Below are 23,166 nucleotides of genomic sequence, written 5' to 3'. Positions count from 1 at the left end.
CAGCCTGGCCTTGAACGCCACCGTGGTGGGGCATCCACAGCTTCTATGGGCAGCCTGTGCCTCCTGTGCCACCGTACTCACAATCTATGCACAAAATCTATTCTAAACCCACCCTCGTTCGGTTTAAAGCCATTGCCCTTCCTCCCATCACTGCATATCCTTGTAAAGTGTCATTGTCCCTTTTTTCTATAGCCCCCTTAGGCACTGGAAGGCCTCAGTGAGGTCTGTCCAGAGCCTTGTCTTCTCTGTTCTGAACAATCACAACTCTCTCAGTCTGTCCTCTAGGAGAGCTGCTCCAGCCCCTGCACAGACCATCTTGGTGGCCTCCTCTGAGTGTGCTGTGACATGTCCGTGTCTTTCTTGTGTTGGGGACACAGCACTCCAGGTGGGTTGTCAGCAGAGCAAAGCAGAGGGGCAGAATCCCTTCCCTTGACCTGCTGGCCACACTCTGATGCAGCCCATGATGACATTAGCTTTCTGCACTCTGAGCACAGCTTGGTCGTGTCCAGCTTTTCATCCACAAGAACCCACAATGAGAGGGGCTCTCAGTGGGTTCTCATGTCTGTGGTTGCCTCAACCCAGGCAGTGTTTGGATGGAGATTTCTTGTGGCAAGTTTGTGCCCATCAGCTCAGGTCACCTTGCCAGGCACTTCCCAGAACAACCTGACTCTGTCCATGCTACTCTTCCATCAGCTGTTTGCACACCCTGTGCAGAGCCCCTGTGGCACTTTCTGCAGGCTGATGAGCCCCAGCTCATCTCAGGGTCACAGCACTCATCTCCCCACCACAGTCTGACAGATGCTCCAAGCCCCTAACCTACCCAGCACCATGTACAGTGGCATTTTCCCCACCCAAAATGTTTGATCACTGTTTTTCGGGTCAGGTTTTTGGGAAAGTCACTGGGGTGCCTGCACCTTTAATAACCTTTAATTTATTTGCCCCTCTGTAGTTTTCCTGTTGGCTTCTGGACCTCTGTGAGCGTGGAATATCCTCAGGAGTCAGAGAAGAAATCACATCTGCCCCATGAAGAGCCACCTCCTGTGCTGTGCTTTCATGTAACACTCCCCCAGCTCATTGCTTTCTACATAAAGGACACACTATTCCCTTCTCCACTCAAATTCCTGTTGATAAAACTGCTATCCTATCTGCTATCAATTGTCCTTCCTATTTTTTCCAAGCCATAAGATGAGGGAATCATTCCTCATATGGAAACTGTCCTACAATACTGATTCCCTTTTTTGTTCTTTTTGTGCTGGTCTTGTGCTGCTTTGCTGGATGAGGCCAGTAGATTTGATTCATGCAGTGCACAAGATGCAGATGCCCCACACATTTGTGACATGGGACAAAGTGGTTTACTGTTTTGCTCTATTCTTAATTTGTACTGATTCATAATATTTAATTGCCTTTCTACCCACTAAACAACACTGGAGCTAATGTTGTCATTAAAGTATTACAAATAAGATCCCATTTCAGAGATGCTTAGATAGTATAAAACCTAACATATTAGATAATATAAACCTAACATAAAATTAAGATTGCTTTTTTCCATGGGTAGTACTGTAAATGTGTCAGTAATTTTTTTTTCACTGATTTTCATACTACATGTGATTAAGATTGTCACTCACTTTGTCCACTCTTTTTCACAGCACCTAGATAAAATAGTGAAGAGAAAGGACAAGCATGATCTACAAGCCATGTAGCCCCATGAGTGATTTTCAGCATGAAATCTGATCACTTTCCACTATCTTTTAACCAGTTACTTAACTTCTATGGACTCCTCATCCCATGGTGATTTCATTCCCTTAAGAAGCTTTAACTGAAGACCTTCTCAAAGATCTTATGGAAATGTAAGCAGCTTATATTCATCTGCATTTCTTACCTATGCACTGAGTCCTTCAATAACCTTTCTAAGGCACAATTTTCTTTGGTGGGGGAAAAAGTATAAATTCTTGCATGTTCTCTTCTGTTTCTTTGGACAATTTCCTGGTTTTGTTTTTAGAACAGTTTCAGACAGCTCCTGTTGTGTAGCTGACAGAGCAGTTTAATCCTCTGGCAAGTTTTTAGAGGTTGACCTTGTATTTGTCACCTTTCAAGCTTTTGGATTTATACAGTTCCCAACTGCTACCCCAGTTTATAATCCAGACCTTTCATACTTGAGACCTGTAGCACTCCATGGAGAGCATCCCTGCCTTGGTGACTTGATCTCTGTTCATTTTGTTGCTTGACTCTGTCCCTGCTGGTGTTTCAGCCCAGCACAGATGCTGTTGCTTCAAACTTTTTGTGATGTTTCATGATCCCTATGGCAGCAGTGATATCCTGGGGCTCTTTGGAGTCTTCACTCTGGTTTCACAGTTTCTGTCCAGCTGAGGAGCAGGACAGAGGAAATGAACTGTGCCAGAAGGTTCATACAAATAGCTGGATTTTTTTTATTATCAATGTAATCACTTTGGCAAACTAGTTTCTACAGTCAAAAGATACTTACTATTCTGTTTCTAAAACATCAGGCACATTAGCTACCCTAGAAGTGAAGTACCAAATAATTCCCTTTCTTAACAATGCATTTTAAGTGAAAGGCTTTAATTTTATATGTACACAGAGAACAAAAGTTCTGCACAGACAGTATTTTTGCACAGAACAAGAGACCCCAATTTCAATGTTTACAGGACAGGAAGATGAAAGAGTTTAGAGTATCTGTTTTTGGCAGCTCAAATGGGAGATTTTGAGAAGGAAATTTTGTTTGTTGTTATGATGCAAATTCTATTAGGGCTCAGCCCTTCTTTTCTTCTTTATCTGTGTGCTTTCAAATGACTGAGGAAAACAAAGAAATTACTGAAAAACATCTAAGAACCTTCAACATATTGTTTGACTGGACATCAATGAAGGACACATTTAAGATGCAGTAAGACTGTTGCACAGTAAAATTTCCTACCTTTGACCATAATTTAAAGTACAGAAGTGGGAAAAAAATGAAAAAAAAAAAAAAAACCAACAAATCAGCAACTTGAATTTACATTCAAAATCAAATTTGTGTAAACAGTTTTACAAAGGTGTTTGTTCTGGAATTCCTCTGCAAGAGCTATAGCAGGTATGAGCAGGCAAGAAAGAACACAGCCTAACAAAAAATGAGCTGTAAACATTCAAGTATCACTAAACATGTCCTGATTCTGTCTGTCTGCCTCACAGAGCACAGAGATCATCTTCCTGATGTCTTCATTACAGGTAGGGAGAGAGGTGTTGCTCAGTGCAAAGAAGAAATACAGAATCAGGACATAAAAAGCAGCATTTACAAAGTCAGTTAATCTCTTGGAGGTTGTTCAGGCCTAGATTTTTAGAGATAGAAAAAGCTGTTAAAAACTAACAGCAGGGGCACTGCTGAACCTGTCAGGTGCTAAAATTGATTTGTAGGTCTTCAGGAATCTCTCTGTGGTGCAGTTTCCTCATTTAACAAGAAAAATAGAAAGGGACAATCACTTGACTGGTGGTGAATTCATTGAGCCAGACTTTGGGAAACTGCAGGGACTTTGAGATTAGCACCTGCTCCTTCAGAAGCTGACAACTTAAGCCAGTCCATGGTGGTGTTTATTTCCTAGTGTGAGCCCCGTGTTTCTGCACAGAGCACATGGATGCTGTTCTGCCTGCTCCTTACTCCTGTGAAAAGCCTATGGATGCCAAGAGGTGTGCTCTTGGAGCTGAGCCCTACAGCTCATGTTCACTCTTGTGGCCATGGGGTAGGCCTGTCAGCATATGCCCTGCTCCAGTTTTATTAGCAGCATGTGGTCTGGCACTATTAGGTTAATGGTTGGACTCAATGATCTTAGAGGTATTTTCCAACCTTAATGGTTTTATGGTTCCATGTCGTGAAATCCAGTGAGTCCCTGTGAACGATATTGAAAGTGGGGATTTACAGGGAATCTGCCAGAAATGCACTTTTGTCATGCAGAGCTGTGTAATGGATTCTATTTCCTTGGTGGGTGATGAAGCAGAAGAAGATTAATGCTGTTGAAAGTAGAACAAGTCCGATGCAAAAAATTGCTGCAAGTATCAGGCTGGCTTCTCCAGGACTCAAAGTTTTGCTGAAAAAATTGCCCACTCTGTTGTCATCATCTGCTAAAAGAGAGTTGTTAATGAGAAATCTGCACACGAATCTGAAGAGTTTTAAATGCATTTTAAAAATTCCTTACCCTTTGTAGTGGTTCCATTTGTTGCAGTAGTTGTATTGTAAGCTCCAGTTGTGTGTCTTCCTTCTGAAGGAACTTCCCACTCTCTTCTCTCTTCTCAGAGAGAAAAAAAGCATAGTTATATTGAAAGCCTTAATAAATATTTTTTTCTTGTTTGAAAATGTTCATTATTTCTACCTTGTTGATCTGAACACAAATTGTGATTAGATCATCACAGCTGTTCCTCTGGGCAGTTCCATGGGCAACATTCCCCTTCTCTGGAGGTATCTCTGTTACTCCACTACTTACTGTAGTGATGGGACACTGAGTAACTTTTAAACTGAAAGAGGGTAGATTTAGATGGGTTATGAGGAACACATTTTTTATGATGAGGGGGGTGAGGCACTGGCACAGGTTGCCCAGGGAAGGTGTTAATGCTCCATCCCTGGCTGTGTTCAAGGCCAGGCTGGATGGGGCCTTGAACAATTTGGTTTATTGGAAGGTATCCCTGCCCATGGCAGGGAAGTTGGAACTGGATGATCTTTAAGGTCCCTTCCAACCCAAACAATTCCATGATTCCATGATTCTACATTTGCTTGTCCATTTGAAATTTCACAGCCCACATGAATAGGTGGAATCAAGTAAATTCCTCATATCCAAGGAAGGAGTATTTTGGCTACATTTGTCATCTACACTTGTCATCGTGCTGCTACAGGGTTATAGGTATGAGGTGTGTCTACTGGCACTGGTTCAATTCTTGTAGAGGAGTGTAGCCAGCACAGTGGGGACTTAGGTGGGAGATGCTGGATCCAGGTGCTTAGTGAAGTGATGTGCTGTGGAGAGGTTCACAAAACAAATCTGCAAATCATTAGGGGTCACAGGAAGCACCATGCCAGACTGTAGGGCCTCCCTCACAGTGTGTCAAAAAGGCTGAAAAACAGCTTGGCAGATGTTCTCTGCACCTCCTTTAAATGGCAAATGGTCCCTAGGCTGCCACTGTCTCAGAAGGGCACTTATGGGGCACCAACTGCTTTCAATATGCAGCAAAGTGAACCAAAGATTGCTGTCTTTGCCATGTCATTAGGGCTGTTTGTCCTGTCTCTTATCACTGCTAACTGGCCATGGCAGTGCAGGTGCTTCCCAGGTAAGCTCTTTTCCTTTCATCCCTGCCTTCCATCCAGTTGTGCTGCAATACCACCTCTGAGTGCCAGAATGTTTCTGATACTGCACCTGATTTATTGATGGTATAGGTTGTTTCCATGCCAGCGTGGATGTGATCAGCCACATGACAGTGCAGAAGCCACGTTCCAGGGTTCTCTGCTACGAGTTCAACTGTCTGGAAAGTCCCAGGGAACAGGTCATATACGTCTCCTCTGTGGTCCTTATCTGTCTGTGGCAAAGCAAAACCAGAATTGTGAGAGTCGTGCCTCAAATAGTCCCCCATGGACACTGAAATATTCCAGTTAGACTTCCAGCTCCTTAAGGTAGATCAAATGCTTCTTGTGCATTTCTGGTGAGCATCATCCAGAGAAATTGAGGTCTGTGGACACCTCTCATTTAATCCATTATATAACAGCATCAGACCTGTCCTGATAACTCCAGCTGTTGGTTGAGCAAGGATGTTTATTTGAAAGATAGATTTTTCAGGTAGTTCTGACAGTGGCAAACTGTCACACCATGAAACTGTACTCTAACCCAGCATAACTCTAATTTCCTCCCTGTATCTTCCCTTACATCTATGGGTAATCACATATTTTAACCCACCCAAGCATGTCCTCTGCTAGAGCAATAGAAGCTTTGCAAGGATCTCATCCATTTTGCATTTCCTTCAAATGCAGAATTCTCACCAACATCAGCATCAGCCCAGGGTGTTGTGCCTAAGTGACAAAACCAGGCTGGAAATATGGATCTTTTCTGTTTGTTGTTCTTATAAATTTCCCACCACACTATAGAAGTTTTACTTTGATTTATTTTACCAACCTTGAAGATGAAGGTCTGTGCATGGAAGTGAACTGTGTGGATATCCACTTCATTGCCCATTCCTATCAAGTACCAGTTTGTCCTATCACCTTCATTCATCGTTAGACCCAAGAGGCTGTTGTAAATCTTCCCATTGATTGCTGGAAGAATGTCAAAACAGGAATGGTTAATAATTGGTCATGGTGTGGGTGATTATAACCTCTACTTCAGGCAGCCTTTGCATTTTCAGGGGAGAAGGAGTGCTCAGGTAGAACATGTGTGGTCAGGCAGTTGTTGTCCATAGTGACCACTGCCACTGCAGGGACACAGAAATACTTTTGTTTCCATTTCCATACTGTGTAAGTATACATCTGCAAACATTTTTCTGTCTTAAAAAGCATCAAACTGGTTTTTTACTGGTTGAGGTTGAACTCCTGAGCAAACTGGATTTATGCTGAGAAGCTACATAGAAAAAGAGGGAATAGAATTGTTGCCTAAAATGGGTACCAGCTGTAGAAAGAAGAGTTTGCTTTGCCAGGGCTGTGTGTGTCTCCATCCAGTCTGTTCTGCCTGGCTCCTGGACTAGCTGCAAATACAGCCACAGTTTTAAAATATCATTCTTATCCTCCCTTGGAGGAGCATGGCTCCCAAATGACAAGGGAATTCTGGCAGGGCACCCTCTTCCCAAAATACTATCTTGTAAACTATCTTGTTAGAAAAATGTCTTGGCTTGGCCTCGTGAAATCTTTTTGTATCCAGCATTGCAGTTTATGAAGTTGTCACATGGCTGGGTAACTGCAGGCTAAATCAAATGTCTTCCTAAAAGGGCTGTGAAAAATAAACCTCTTTCCTCTTGGCTGCTGCTGCTGAGTCCTACATACCATGCTTGCTGTTGCCTTCTACAAAGTTCTCAGTGGAATTAAAATCATCAGGATTCTTGTGAAGGTATGTTTCAATATTGTCTTTCAAATACCAGGACTGATTTTCATCGAACACCATAAACAGAAGAGTAAATTCACGATTGATGTCTTTCCTTAGACCTCTTTCATCTAAAGTTCCTTTTCTGCAAACTACAAGAGGCCCAATCAGACCACTGTATGTGTCCTGAAATAAAATAAATATATGCATTAGAGATTTTCAGTTCATCCGGTTATAAAATAAATACAGATTAACTGAAGATTAAATTGCTTTTTCCTAGCAAATAAGAAAAAGTCTGATTAAAAATTTGTTTCTCTGTGTGCATATCTGGTAATATACCAAAGCAATGACTTCCAGTTGCCCCTTTCAACCTTACTCATGCTGTGATTCTGTGATTTTGTGTGATGTTTTGTCTTTACCCCAAATCGCTTCAACTGTTCTTTAAGGAGGAAGTCACATTACTGTAGTGGGTGCCTTGGGATTTCTGTAGATTAAATTACCCAGGCATGTGCAGCTGTTAGTCAAGAGGACAAAGCATCTAGCTTTGTAAATGGTTTCTCCAGCCTGTGGCCCTCTCCCAGCTGGGAAGCAGGATCCTTTCAGAAACATTACACAAGGCATGATATGTTAGCCAAAGCAATGCAAGCTTTCATGGGCATTTCTGGGTTACCTTGACAAAATTTGCTGTTGAATAATAAACCCAAGTGATGCAATTAGGATCTGTTTTGCCAGGACCGGATCGTTCTGGGACATTCCACCTGTAGGTGTTTATTTCCCCTGAAACAGAGAGAGAACAGTTTTACCTTGAGTAGATAAGTATTAGAGGCTTTGAATAGTATCTAACTCAGACCTTCTACCTTCCTCATAAAAAATTGTCTGCATCAAAACTAGCTGTGGAAATATATAGCAATGGGATGGGGATATAATTTCTACCTTCCAGGAGGTCAGGGAGGTTCTAGTGGTGTAAATGAAGGCAGATTGCTCTGGAAAAGAAGATCTGAAAATGATATTGACAAAAGTGGCATCTCATAGAAGGAAGTTTACAGACAGGACTCTTCATCTTTCCCCTTGGCAAAACTTGTAGTACTTCAGTGATCTTGGCTGCTGATGCTTAAGATCATTCAAGGCATTGGAAGCCAAGCCCAGAAAATGTTTCTTGGACCTTCCCAACTGAAAAGGGCAGAAAGAATTGGCAATTGCCACTGGGATTTTACAGAGGGTGCTGCAGAAGTGTGTCAGCTGAGGACCCAGATAGGAGAGCTGAATATGTACCAACCTGCTGTCTGGGAGCAGCAGGGGGGTTCTTTCCTCTTTTAGATAAGCCTCTGCTCCACAGCAATTACCAGAGAACCTCTAGCCCTTCCCAAATATCATCGTCTCTGAGCAGAAATTCCCTGACCTCTGATTTTAAAAAAAACTGCAACAAATGGGTGAGAAAATTATCTGAGTGAGAATCATTTCTCTACACTGAACACAAACATCTGTGTTCAGATGAACTGCCTATGCTGTGTTCCCCTGCTTTTTTTTTTTTGCTTTTTTTTTCCCCCCCTGGTACTGCAGGAAAGGATAGGAGACCAAGATGTTGTCAACACCTTGCCCTTTAAAGTGGTGGGGAAATGTTGAACCAGGCAATCTGTCCCAAAAGTCTTTAAGGGTGACCACAGCCAAGAGCATCGTGGGATGTGCTGTGGGTCAGGTGAAAACCAGGAAATCATGGAATCATGGTTTTAGTACAGCTACAACTCAACAACTGCCAATAGCTTGGGCATCTAGGCAAGGAGAGTTCTCAAGCTTAAGGGGTTGGGAAGTGACTGAGCCTAGTTTTGTGTCACTGAGCCACCACACTGTTCATGCTTCATGCAACAATGGGTTTTATTGTAGAGTGGTAACTACAAAAACAAAAAATTGTGACTCTCAACTCTCGTGCAATATGAGATGGGTCTCATGTAAGTATTGCAGGATCATTTACTCTCACAGGATAAGCACCATGTCATGGAGACATAGGTCAGGGAACTGTGTGCCATCCACCTGTATGTAACCTACAGGTCATCACCTCTTTTTAGAGAGCATGATCTGGGAACAGAGGCTGCCTGTGGTCCTCCACCTCTTCCTTGCTTTTTCCTCCTCACCTCAGGATGTTTGGGGGCTATAGATGGAAAAAATTCTCCACCCTGCTTAAAATCTGACACACTTCAGAAGGCATTGAAGACCTATCTTTGAAGTGCAAATAAGGAATAATCCCTGAAAAGAGCAATAAACATGAGGAAAATTGATGTTTTCTCCCCTTTTTTCCTCTGAGCAAATGGAAAAATGGACAGGGAGAGAACAAAGCTGTGGTAAATGGGAGCCATTATAGCATAGGCTGCTGCTCTCTGCATCTATTTACCATGCCCTCCACAGTTTCTTTAGAACCTGGCAGTGGTCTTAGGAGCACAGTTTGTCAGGATGCAAATCTGTCTGATAACTGATTTAGTAGAATTAGACAGTCTTTGGCCAGTTTGGGGTGAGCAGTCCAGCCTGGCTAGGAAGACAGACAGTGAGGATTTCTAGGTGATGGTGGTGGGGACTGAGGTGCCCAGAAATTTTTCCTGTTTTCAGTGATTTCATTTCTGTGTTAACTGCTCCTTCCTAAGGAAAAGTCAGTCCTTAGATCTTGCTGAAGAACGCTTTTGGCTTACTCTCAAACACAGACACCTTCCCTCATCTAACTCATCCCAAGCCTGCTCCCATGTGGACACAGGAGACATGACAGTAATATTCCTGTTGCACCCCTAACTGCATCAACAACATCATAGAGCAAATTACAAAACAAGAGAATTGTATATAAATCAGTTCCTCTTTTTTCCCCTCCCCCATGTATTACATCTCTAGTATATATTAATCAAACTCCAGCAAGGCAGATGTTGGCTCATATTTGGACATGGGTTTCTGTGTATTTGTACTGCACCAACACAGCTGCTCACAGGAAAGAAATTTCAGCTTGCAAAGAGCTTTATTACATGAAAATTTATTTTCATTTAGCTTCACACTGAAGTTCACAAATACCATGGAAAAATCGCATGGCTGTTGGAAAAACAAAGGTGTGTACATTTTGGATTGACTACAATGCCTGGGTGTGACTTCCTACTAGAATATAAACTCAATTTAAAAAATTGAAGTGCAAAAAATTTAACTAGATTTTTTCTATATGAAAAGCTATTTCCCACTGTTTTCCTCACAAGAAACTGAGGCATATTTGGTACACTTTCCCAAAGATTGTTAATTTGCATGACAACTACATTTTGCATTTTATGCTTGACCCTGAATGCAAATGCCAATTCTGTGTAGCTTGAAAGAGACAGAGTTCATATTAACATCTGCAATTCTTACCTCTGAATTTGAAAGTTTTAAAAACTTTGTTATAGTATCAGTGTGGAGACAAATGCAGCACTGGCTCACATTTCTCTTGCCATTATTATAGGCCTGCTTCTCTCTCTTTTGGAAGTTGTCCAGTGATATTACCTTCCTGTTTCTGCCCTGATAGGAATGAAGGCTCATTCTCTGCCCAAACATGTCACTTGGTCAAGAACCTACATGTACAGCTATAGAACTGTAGCTGAATAAGTGTTGAGTATATTGTGCCTGGGAGAACATACAGATATGGGCAAGTTTGAAAGAGAGATTATCATTAATGTGCTAAAATGCTTTCATATACAGCCTTTGTAGCTCAAAGAAAAGAAGGGGGGAAAGAAAACAAAAGGGAGCCTTACCAGGAAGGGTAATTGGTGTCTCAGGCTGTTCTTCACAACCAACTTCTTCTATACCATGTGCACTTATTGAGTAAGGCCTGCTGGCTTTGTTCTTAAAGACAATGAGTACAGAGTCACCGGCCTCAGCATGGAGTAATGGCCCTAAATGCAGATAGAAGGTGCCAGTGATTAATGCTGCTTTTCTGAATTCAACACACTCTCCATAGCTTGGCCTAGGAGTGGAGCCAAAGTCTCTATCAAAACCCTTGGGCTTTTCTGTTCTTCCAGGAAAGCCATCAAAATTGGTTTATCTCAGCTGATTAAAGGCTTCATATGTATAAATAGTCCCTCTTCAGTCAATAAAGAGAATTTTTCTCTCTTAAGACAGGTCTTTGAACAGCTGGCTTTTAAGGAAAATTCCTGAGGATGGGTTTTGAATCTTTCAAAATTTTATTTCTTAAGCTGGTAATTGCCACTTTTTTTGTTGTTTTAATTTTTTTCTTTTTAAACTCTTGTTCTTCAAAAAAAGGAAATAGTAAATATATTCCTAGAGAAGGTTATCCCAAGGGAACAGGGAGGCTTAATTTCAATATAAGGAAAAGGTTCTTCACTCAGAGGGTGGCTGGGCAGTGGAACGGGTGGCCCAGGGAAGTGGTCACAGCCCCAAGAATGACAGAGCTCAGGAAGTGTTTGCTCTCAGGAACATGGAGTGATCTTGTACAGGGCCAGGAGCTGGACTTCAATGATCTTCCAATTCAAAATATTCTATGATTTTATGACTGTTTTATGACCAGTTGTTGCCCACTTTTCATCCCATAAAAAACATTTAATGATGGGTAAAATTCTGTATTGCCCAATTGCAAACACAAATCCATCTCCTTAATATTGTCTTAATCTGTTTATAAGAGTCTCCCTCATGTTACAAGCTCTGAAGCTGACGTGAATCCTGGAATTGGGATTATAGCACTCCTTAGGATACTCCTTATTCATGTTCAAGAATGAATTCTTTAATTTGGAAAGGATCTTTACACTCAGCAATTACATAAATAGCATGTAAAATCACTGATACCTGGATAGGCATCAGTGTTCCTTATTTTCCATCTTTAAAAAGCTAGAAAACATCTTAGTTTTTGGAAAGCAATCCTCTTGCTGACCACAGGTTTGGTCTGTGGGATATGAGAGCTACTTGCCCAGGATTTCCAAGTGTTCCTCCTCTTCTGTCCTCACTTTGGGCTGTGTGAAATTGCCACTTGTGTACTCCCTGTAAACCACCTTCTTGTATTTTGAACCGATCTGGTCCTCTGCTTGGCTCAGAAAAACATGCCCATAGCTGCAAAATAAAAAAGACAATAAAAGCACTAAAGCATACGTATCTGAAAGCCAGTAGCTGTTGTGTTAGTCACAATAGATTCAATGATAATCTACAGCTTGATCTGATCTGCTGATGAATGTGAAGGCCCTGAGAGATGCAGGAGGTTTTAAGTAGCAAGAGTGATAATCCTCACTGAATGCACATCCTCTTCAAAGAGGTAAAGCTGATAATGAGTTGCACTCTCCAAGAATTTTGGGGACACAAAACCTTCACCAGAGCTGTCAGAACAGAGGTAAAGTACAAGATGAGAGTGGTTTCAGCTGCCCTCTTCAGCTGCATTCTTCACTCCAATAAAAGATACTGCCTATCCCTGGAGACCTGAATGCTCTTATCATGATGGCTTCTTTTGCTATCCTGGCTATTAGTCAGCATAGGGAGATGATAAACAAAGCTTGACCTTTGAAAACAAATGCCATTATCTGAGATAAGAGGGAGCTGCTTTACCCTTCCCTCTTGCTGCTGTGTGCTGCACAGGTTGGATGCTTTCCCAGCATGATGATAAAACAGGTTAGATGCTTTCCCAACATGATATTTTCTGTTCTGCACCTGGAAGAGGATGCTTTCCAGGTTTACCCTCAGTTTGTTGCTGCTCCCATGGGATCCCAGAGGGCTGACTTGCCAGCAGAGGACACTCACAACCTGCTGTGCAGCTGAGAGCTCACCCTCTTCTGGGAGCAGCTGGCTCCTGGCAGCTCATCTCCAAGGTGCCCCTGGCAGGGGAGTTGCAAGGTTGGCTCACAACATACTAAATGAAACCAAAGAACTGCCCCAGGGATACTGCTTACTGTGTAGTGAGCTGTGTGTACAGCAGCAGCATTTGACAGTACTGGAGTTTATGTTTTCTTTACACTCACATCATCACCTGTGACTCTTCAGGCTTTTTATAGACTCCTGTTCCTCTGTACAAGGAGCAGTTTCCCAGATGATTTTCTAAGGTTTATTTTTGACATATGTTCCTTTTTGCTTTCAGCAAAGTGTCCTCAGAGAGAAGTCTATACAATGTTATCTGGAATGTGTATTTTTTTCGGAGGTTTTTTGTTCCTTAACACAGTACAGTGATTCACTTGCAGGGCTACTTATGTTCTAATCTTTTCAGGGGATCTAGGGGCTACCATGCTGCAAGAAAGCAGGCTCAGCTCCCCCTTCATGCACCTGCAGTGCCTACAGGAGCTCACATCTGGAACAGGTGCCTCTATGAAAACCAGAATTCTGGGATGGCAAGGCTGGGGAGAGTAAGGGAGAAGAGGGGGTTGGGGGACATCATTGTAAGTTTGTGCCAGGGCTGGAACACAAACTTGGAAGCCTTCTTGAATTCAGCAGCATTACAAGACACTTTGAAATGAAAGCATTTGAAACTGGACCCTGTGAACTAGTCTAGTCTGAGAGGCTGTGACTTAATGAATACATTTTTTCTTGCTATGTTTGGTAAAGGGTCCTCCTAAAAAATACAAGGCTGGCATCAAGAAATGGTGCTTCAAAGTTTCCCCTCTACTATAAGTGTGTCATGTGCCCACAGCTGTTTTTTTGGGTTGGGTACCTTTCCTCATAGCTGCTGATGTTGTAAATCTTTGGTGCTGAGCTCTTATTTGAGGCATAGTCCCACTCAATTTCCTCTGCAGCAATGTAGTAGAGCCTCATGGCCCCATGCTGCTGCTGGGCTTGGGTGGTGTTGTGGCAGCTGCTGACCTCGTAGAGATGTTTCATCCCACCAACAAAGTGATCAAAAGTCCTGCAAACCACTTTGAACGTGCCTGCAAAGAAAAGCACATGGCATTTAAGCAATTAAAAGAATCCAACAAGCAGCTGCACAAATTAGGTCCTGTGTACATCTCTGATCTGTCCTCAGACAATCCTAATCTATGGTGCTGTATGGAAAGTCAAGCAAGGAGAGGTTTAAATAGAATGGTAGAATATTCTAGGCTGGAAAAGACCTCCAAGATTATTAGACCAGCACTGCCAAGTCTACCGGTAAACCATGTCCCTAAATGCCATATCTACAATCTTTTAACCAGGGATGGTGACTCCACCACTTCCTGAGCAGCCTGCTCCAATGAACTGAAACTCTCTGATGCAGCCTGAGGTTATTTCCTCTTTTCCTTTCGCTTGTTACTACTTGGGAGAGGAGACTAACATGCAGGCAGTTGTAGAGAGTGAGAACATCCCCTCTGAGCCTCCTTTTCTCCAGGCTAAACACCCCCAGCTCCCTCAGTCACTCCCCATCAGTTTTTTGCTCAGACCCTTCCCCAGCTCCGTGTCCCTTCTCTGAACACGCTCCAGCCCCTCAGTGTCTTTCTGGCAGTGAGGGGCCAGAGCTGAGCACAGCATTGGAGCTGTGGCCTCAGCAGTGCCCAGGGCAGCGGGACAATCCCTGCCGTGCTCCTGCTGCCACACACTGCTGTCACAGGCCAGGGTGCCATTGGCCTTCTTGGACACCTGGGCACACCCTGGATCATGTTCAGCTGCTGTTGACCAGCACCTCCAGGTCCTTTTCTTCTGAGAAGTTTTCCAGATACTCTGCCCCCAGCATTTGGCATTGCACGGGGCTATTGTGAACCAAGTGCAGGACCCAGCAGGACTTGACCTTGTTTTGCTCCATAGGAAAAACTAGCCTGCTCCATCTTTGCTCAAAAATCACCATAAATTGCTTCTCTTTGAGTTAGATCAGCTTGGCCAAGGAAGCTTTGAGAAGCCCTTGGATGTCTGGCAGCAGAAATAAGCTTGGCAGCAATACCATGCTGCAGACATGCCCATGAGGAACACAAGAAGACGTAGGAGGAAGCATTCATTGCAAAACTCAGTAAAGGCATGGAGAAACAGGGGTGTGTGAGAGATGCTGGTTCCTTGTCCCTGAGCACTGTACCAGCCCTCAGTGCAAGGGACTCTTCACTGTGCCCTTGCAGTCTGTATGCTGTAATCAGGCTAAGGAAGGGCTCTGCAATACAGACACAGACCCTCTATACAGGAATGCCTCCTTATGACCATTTATCTGTGTGCACAGTTGAGGTAAACTGTAACTTTCTGGCCCCTTTCATTCCCTCCATGAAAGCCTAAGCCACCATGGGCCTCTATTTTCGGTAGCTCTGGTGATCACAGTAGTGACTGAGACCATATTTTGGCATGTTGATGGGCAGATTTTAATATTTATATTCTCCTTCTTTCTTCCCCATTTACAGGCATCTGCAACAGAGGTCTAACCTGGCACATACACAACTCCAGTGTACACTTCTATCAAATGCCCTGGCCATGGATGGCCCTTGGCATAGCCTTGTACAGCCCTGATGACTCTGTTAATTTAAACAGCATTGCACCAATGTAAAGCAAAGTAATGTTGTACTCTATATTATGAAGATTATTTGGTGTCTCCAGCAAACAACTCATACTCTCCTAGTTTGAAGTGTGAATCACTGGATTACCCATGAGATTTAAAAGTACCTTTAATGTATAAGCTTCTGAAGAAACTCCTAAAGACTGTCTATTATTGAAAAGCTTTTGTTGAAGTCCTAAAATACCTTGAGTGATGCTGACTGTCCACATGGCAGTGAATTAGTTTTTCTGAAAAAGTGTGTCTGGAGAATTGTGGAGTTCTGTGAGTATCCTGTTAGCTATCTCTCTGCCTGCTGCTCTCCCCATCCCCAGGTCATTAAAGCCTCTGGTCTTTGTTGCACACATATATTTGATTTATATACCTTCCCAGAAAGGTAATCCAGCCTGAATTCTCAGCTATGTCGGGTCCCCAGGGTCTCTGTCCATGCTTTCAGCTTCCTTGTGCAGAGCAGAGCATCTCAGTATCTGTTATTTTGGCTAACTGGTATCAGCAAGTGGCACACAACCAAAATGAGTTCATGGACCTACCCACACGGTCTGGCTGCATTAGTGCAGTCCCTGATAAATGAGGAAACAAGGCCAGCCCGTCCCTTGTCGTCCCTCTCAAGTCGATGGTGTTTCCTTGGAAATGAACCCCGTGCATGTCGTAGTGGCTGCCCAGCCCAATGAGGTGCCAGGAGACTTTGTCATTCTTGCACATGGCCAGGCCTGGCAGATTACCATACAAGTAACCATTGACAGCTGGAGGAGAAGAAAAAATCCTGGTTAGCAGCAGGTCTACAGAGAAGCATCACAGAGCCTCCTATCACCTACCTGGCCAGAGACTCACGACTCAGCAAGTCACTAAAGGGGCATTTTGTGAAGCAAGAGTAGCATTGGAGAACATCAAATTAACATCTAAGTGCTATTCCTATAAACTCAGAACTTCTATCTCTCTGGGTTTAGTCTGTAAAATCCTGTAACAGCCCTTTGCAGTGATGATGTAGCATTCCTCCTCTGAGCTTTTCAGTACACCTTCCATACACCAGTACAAATTTGGTACCTTCTTTCAGCCTGGAGAATGCATAACGAGATCATTAAGGCTATGGAGAGGGCCATAAAGAGTCTGAGTTACAAATTCAGTTCTGATGGAGCCTTTTTATGTGATTTGACCTTTAATTTCCACCTTTCCTTCCTAAATGCATATCTTTCTTTAACAAGGGTGTTATGAGGCTAAACTCCCTAATCCTCAAATGTTCTCTGTGATCAGTGTGTGAAAGATGCTATAAAAGAACAAAACTTCAGTATGAAGTCCATCTCATAGCAGAAGAATAAAAGAGATAGGTCTAGGAAGCCCCAGAGTTCTCCAACAATATATATCTAAAGTAAACATAAGTTATGTGATTTGCTCAAATCTGTCATCCCATGGATACCTTGGAGGAGATCCATGCTGAAGCCCGATATTATCATCCAAAAATGATGCTGTAAAATATTTTTGGCCATTTCCCTAGTCTTTGTGTATTCTCTTCCAGAGGTGGTCATGCCCACATGGGAGATGACAGAGCAAGTAGACTTTACTGCATGAGTCAGTGCCAAGGCACAGCCAATTTCACAGCAGTGAAATTTAAAACACTAGGGAACATGGGCTTCTTCTGCAGCTGATGCCTGTCTGGCATTGTGCCTTTTTATAGAACTAGGTATTGTATCCAAAACCAATGTTCTGTTCCCTTTTTCCAGTAGTAGTTGGTGGATGGATGCACTCATTGCCATTGTGATTGCCCCTCCAAGAGCATCAGGATCTGGCCATAAGCTGATTGACAGCTTTCCAGCTCACTCTCCAGGGCAGTGCAGAGAGCTATGAATGATAATCAAACCTGCCAACTCATCTTCCCAATATGATTGAATAAAAGGTATCATGAACAGATATTATATATTCTATACCATGCATTTTGTTGGATTCCATGAAATCAGCATCTTTTTCATCTACTTTTGAAGGGTCTCCAGTAAATGCTTCAATATTCTTGTTCAGATACCAGCTGTCATTCTCATCAAAGATTGAAAAGAGGAGGTAAAATTCTTTGTCTATTCCTTTCTGTAGACAAAAGGGAAGACAAGAGATAATAATTTTTAAAAGGTCTGAATAATAAACATGAATAGGTTTTTATAACAAAGCTTTATTTTCCCTGAAGCCACCTTCATACTAAGTCTGCATAGAGACAGGAATTGGCACCTTTTCATCAGCCAGAAGGATAAATAAAATGTCTATAATGTGGTGTGAAAATAATTATTATTTGCATGGAAAAGACAGAAAAGCTAGGGAAGAGCCAGGATGTTAGGGAATGACGATTTTAGCTTCTTAACCATCCACTTAGATCAGTTTTTACCCCGAGGAGTGACATTTATTTAATCTCTGTAAACTGAGCTGGGAACTGGACAAATTGGCTGCATGGAACCCCCAGTGCAGCAGCCTGCTCTAGGGAGAAGCAGATATTCCCATTGCACCTGTGTCCCGTCGGGATTCAGGGCGTTCTTCCGACAGACCAGCAAGGGTCCCACCAGGCCAGAGTTGGTGTCCTTGACAGCATCAGTGGCTGAGTAGTACAGGTAGGTCAGGCACGGGGGGTCACTCTCTGTTGGACCTCCATTCTCAGGCACCCTCCATTTGTAGGTGAAGGTTTCACCTGGCCTGACATGGGCTCCTGGCTTCAGGTAGCCTGTAGAGAGAAAGTTGAGATGCACCAGGATTACAGGAAGGCTTTGTCTTCCTGATGACGAGAGCTGGATGGAAGCCAGGCATAGCTGATTTCTGCAGAAATCCCATGGTTTGGGCAGTTATGCCATGGGAACATCTCATCCCAGTCATGTCCTCGTGCCATGGGGACAGCCAAGCCCATTCCCCGCAGAACAAGCTCAGTTGCTCTGCTCAGACACCCTCCGACGCTACGCTGGATTATCTGGATCCAATCACACAAGACAGGCAGAGATCATCCTGGTGCTTAAATGGCTTCCTCTAATGTTTGCAGCTTACCTGCCCTGACGTGGAATTTATCTGTGGCACCAACTCAGACTCTGCTTTTCATTAAGCACCAGAAAATGAATTAGATTAGTGAGTGGAGCTGGAGCTGTGACTCTTTAGAAATTCAAAACAAATCTGATCCTGGTAATTGTTTCTTTTTGATTTTGTAGCAGTGCACAGGAGCCTTTGTCAGCATCTCCAGAGAATGGATGATATTGTTCTTTGTTGGAGGCTACTTTTAAAGGATTTGGGCCATTGGCTCCTGCCATGCAAAGGGTAGATTTAGATTTTCTTTGATACTTAAGCATCCATTGTCTATATTTCCTCAGCACAGTCAGTTTCTACTACTCCAAGAAAATCTTAGAAACTTAGACACAAGTGAAAATAGCAGTATTACATCTGAGCACAGCTATTTGCTGCAAACTGCAACAGAAAGCAGAGTATGGTTTCCACAGTATCCAACACTACTGGATTCATCCTGAAACAGTCCTCAATGAGGCAAACATTGACTTGGAGCCAAAAGCCCTCTGAGAGTGACAAGTATCGAATGCAACATGCAAGGGTATTTCCTGAGAGCACTGAAAAAGACATATATCTGCAGACATCTCTAGATGTAAGTATTTTTATTTACAGTATTTTCACAAAAGTAAGCTGCACTTAGATAATGCACATCTTCTGAAAAATTATTTACCCTCAGCATAAATCTACAGCCTCTTCATGTCTACTGACAGGATTTCTGCATGTATACACTTGTAGAAAGATATAATGGAAATCCATGGCCCAAGAGTTAAAAGGAGAGAAAGGGCAGAAAGATTATTGATGAATTTGGAGTCAGGTTTCTCTCCAAAGACCCAGAGGTGTGCCAGCTCACACATGGCTGCTGAACTGTGGGTTTTGGGTTGATTTTACTACGCACCAAAGTGTGTAGTGCTGAAGGGCACTATTACCAGGGACTGTTAAATGAAAGCCCAACAGCTCTGCAGGCAGGAAACTTCCATGGAGAGCTATCTCTGACATGGGTGGCATTAAGATCTGTGCAGGTAACTTCAGGGCTGAACTCATGCCAGTTGTTTTTTTATTTTTTGCCTTCTGGCGAATTTGTTGAGTTGTAAGGTCAGGAACAAGAGACAGCAATTTAATAATGCCTTTTGCATTGATTTCATTGTATGATGAGTTTTACATGTTGACCTAGTTTTCTCTCAGCACAATTTTCAAAAGAGAGATTACCTCCCATGAGTTTCTTTTGATGCATTGTAATGGAAACAAAGCAATTTAGGCAACAAGAAAACTACATTTCTTTTTAGTGCTGAAAATGCAGCAAAAACTTTTTTTGGAGACTATAGCATTATCTCTGTAGATGCTGTGAATGAGATCCATCTCATTTTCATTGGGCCATCTCAAGCTTAGTCCCTAACTCAAACTCTAGACTTCTGTGATTGGTACAGAGTCATATCTCCAGAGGGTCTTCTTGTCACTGACTGTAAAAGGTGCCTACCAATTAAACATGATATTTAACATTCAGTAGTTAAACTTAGACAATAAGACCCTGTTCTTGCACAAAATGAGACTAAGAATTTAATAAATGCTCTATTTCAGCATTTATGAGAATTAATAAGGATTATTACTGCTTCATGGGCAATTGAATAAAAGCTGCCTTTGAAACTGGCTATCCTGACAGTAAAGCTAGGTAATACCCAGCCTGGATTAGAGAGTTGGGAGTGATGCAGCTGGGACCATATGGATAGTTACAGCCAGACTCAGCAGGGCCACCATGCCAGATCCTAAGAGTCGTAATTCTGGAGCATGTCCAGAGGAGATCCACTCCTTGCAATGGAGCAATATTAGATTAGAACTAATAGAAACTGGATTGTGCTTGTGACTTTTGTCAACATAGACCTCTAGTTTTAGATATCTTGTCTGGCTCATACCCAGGAGAAGAACCATCACATTTACAGAATTGTGGAGTCCCACTGATTGTGACATGAAGGGTAGATACAAATTAATCAAATCATCCTTTGCATCCTTTAGCATCCACAAAAGGGCAAACCTGCATAGCTCAGCAGCAGATTTTTGGACTTAAGTATTCTAGGTGTGACAATGCAGTAGTGCAGCCAAAACTTACCATCTAAGTAGGGAGCACCTTCTGACAGCTTGCTGAAGCTTACACCATGGGCCATAATGCTATAGCTTCTTCTGGCTTTGTTGGCAAAAGTAACCAGCACTGTATCTCCCACTTCAGCTTTTATAACAGGGCCTTAAAAAACAGAGTGAGGGCAGGTATTAACAGGGCTGGTCTCCAGCATATTCCCACCAAAAGAAGAGAGAGCAGCATGCCTTAAATTTCCCTCTCAGTCCAGATAGTTCTACATTCAAACCTGATGTAATGACAGGAGGGGAAAATATTCACTGTACCAAGTATTCCCAGGTGCTTCATGTCCTCTGACCAAGTCTTCTTACTGAACGTTGCATCAGTGTATCCCACATAGTGAACTTTCCAGTATTGCCCTCCTATTCTGTCAGTCCCTTGGGTGAAATATGTTGCAGATTCACTGTGGAATTAGCAAATCAGACTGGTTAAATAATTGAAGGTTCAAGCAGAACCCTTCATTTCAGATAAAGTTGTTACTCCAGATACAGGAGAAGTGATCCCCACAAGTTACTAATTTGCATACACTTTTCTAGCACATGAAGGAAGATATTACTGTTTTGAATTAGCCAACAAAGGAGTGTTCATCATACATTAGATTTTTGTGTTTAAGCCTGATTTACTCAGGGAGACATCTATATCAGCTTATTTTAGGGCAAGAACTGTGCACAATGTGTGTCTAATCCTTGTTGGCTTTTCTGGGAGACACTATAATGCAGTTTGTCCTCATCAGTAGTATCAGGGGGGTGAAATTCTGCCACTGTGGCACCTCTGAACTGCACTAATTGTAAGTGTGAAAGCTGCCTGAAGGTTCTCGACGAAGGGTCATTAACTGTGTTGAACTTGGCGTGCATCACTTTCCCCATGGATTTAATGGAGTAAGATAAGTGCTTCCAGAAGGCACCTTGGAGTATGTTATGCATCTAGCTTCCTGACAAGGCTGTTTAAATCCATTCCTCCCTGCCCCTTTCAATTAAAATTAATGACAGTGCAGGACCTAGCCCATGTGAATCACTGGGGCAGTGTCACACAGACTCCTGAAATTAAAGCACAACGGGAGCTGACAATAAACCTTACCTGCCAGTGGCATTCAAACCCTGCCCAGTGAATTTATCATAACCGTCAGGTCCATAATTCCAGAGCACTTCTTCAGCAGCAATGTAATATCTTCTCATATGACTGATTGGTGAAGGTTGAGACAGGTTTTTTTGGCAGATCTGAACATCATACAGTGCCTCCATGCCACCTGGGAGGAGAAAGAGTCTGGAGACAGTCCCTGACCAGCTGCAGAGTCAGCAATCTCATGGATACAAATGCACATTCAAAACTCTCTGGGAGCTACATGGATTGGAAACAATTACTACCGTAAATTTCTATTTCAGTATACATTCCCTGCCCACAATGGGTCAGATACCAACACCCTTCCTTTGCAAGGTGGCACACTTTATGCAGCAGGTGAAACCCATGGACATCAATGACACTCTTTAGTGGACTTATTTACTCAATTTTTAAATCTGCGTAAGGATAGTAGAATGATTTTGGAGGTCAGAGTGCCTCCAGAAACCTGCAAAATAGCATCATCTCCCCCTGACTTCCACTGAAATACAATTTCTGCTGAAGGTACTTGTTGCTTGCCAGAATCGAGTCATTTCTGCCTGATGCAAATCCCACTGGAATCCATATATAAAAATTCTCCCAACAGTGATAATTACACACTGCCTGCTCCTATGACATCTAGTTTATTATATATCTGCTTCTGGGGTCTTGCACCGCACAAATATCACACCATCACCATCAAATTCCTTCACATCACGGTTTCTGAAAAGTCCTGCTTTCCCTGGAAACATCTCCCAGTTTGAGGGGAGATCTCCAGCAGCGTACCTCGCAAGTGCTCGTTGACCTGGCAGGTTATCAGCCACCTCCCGGGGCTGCCGGGCGTCATCTCCGCCGTGATGAACGTGGCCGGGAACAGACCCACCACATCGGCCCTCTGCTCCCGGCTGCTGAACGTGTGCCCGTAGAAATAGGCAGCGTGGATGTCAATCTCGCTTCCCATGCCAAACAGGTGCCAGGACATGGGGGAGCCAGCGCACATCTCCAGGCCGGGCAGATTGCCGTAGATGTAACCGTTGATAGCTGAAAAGGGAGTTGGAGACTTTAGGAGAGGTGGACGGAAAGTGCCTCTAATGCCATTTCTAAGGATGATCCTTGAGCATTTTGAACATACGTGTTGCTGCTCTGGATGTTGACATGCCTCGAATTCTCTGTCTGTGTCTGTGAAAAACATCCTGGGTAACATCAAGATGTTGCAAAGGCCAAGTCATCACCAAAAAGGCCTGATAATGAAGTTAACTTGTTCTGCAGCTATTTAGCAAGGCTGAAATCTACTTCCTCTAGTCCTAAGTCATAAATATACCATTATATGCCAGGCTTAAGCAATTTAGATTTGAAAATTATATCAGCCAAATCAGTAAAGTCAGCTCTGTTCCACATCTGATAATGTATCAGGACACTAGGAGAATGAGACTCATATTTTGCAAAATATTTTATTTCCGAGGCTCACTGGA

General features: G+C 42.9%; 1 protein-coding gene across 1 annotated transcript in view; it reads right to left on the bottom strand.

The window, feature by feature from the left end:
- Window positions 1-2,420: 2,420 nt before the first annotated feature.
- Window positions 2,421-23,166, bottom strand: part of HEPHL1 (hephaestin like 1) — a gene marked incomplete at its 5' end in the record, with an annotated part of 32,956 nt that continues 12,210 nt past the window's right edge. Inside the window, 16 exons of the mRNA XM_079319085.1 lie at window positions 2,421-4,104; window positions 4,182-4,262; window positions 5,388-5,547; window positions 6,138-6,277; window positions 6,998-7,220; window positions 7,705-7,811; window positions 10,784-10,924; window positions 11,953-12,092; window positions 13,672-13,885; window positions 15,987-16,199; window positions 17,379-17,529; window positions 17,940-18,151; window positions 20,576-20,707; window positions 20,866-21,002; window positions 21,677-21,845; window positions 22,481-22,735. Of these exons, the coding sequence (XP_079175211.1) occupies window positions 3,902-4,104; window positions 4,182-4,262; window positions 5,388-5,547; window positions 6,138-6,277; window positions 6,998-7,220; window positions 7,705-7,811; window positions 10,784-10,924; window positions 11,953-12,092; window positions 13,672-13,885; window positions 15,987-16,199; window positions 17,379-17,529; window positions 17,940-18,151; window positions 20,576-20,707; window positions 20,866-21,002; window positions 21,677-21,845; window positions 22,481-22,735 (2,678 nt within the window). The 3' untranslated portion in view covers window positions 2,421-3,901. The remainder of the gene's footprint in view (window positions 4,105-4,181; window positions 4,263-5,387; window positions 5,548-6,137; window positions 6,278-6,997; window positions 7,221-7,704; window positions 7,812-10,783; window positions 10,925-11,952; window positions 12,093-13,671; window positions 13,886-15,986; window positions 16,200-17,378; window positions 17,530-17,939; window positions 18,152-20,575; window positions 20,708-20,865; window positions 21,003-21,676; window positions 21,846-22,480; window positions 22,736-23,166) is intronic.

Source organism: Erithacus rubecula, assembly GCF_903797595.1.
Source record: "Erithacus rubecula genome assembly, chromosome: 1".
Lineage (NCBI taxonomy): Eukaryota > Metazoa > Chordata > Aves > Passeriformes > Muscicapidae > Erithacus > Erithacus rubecula.
This window is presented reverse-complemented; position numbering and strand designations above follow the sequence as displayed.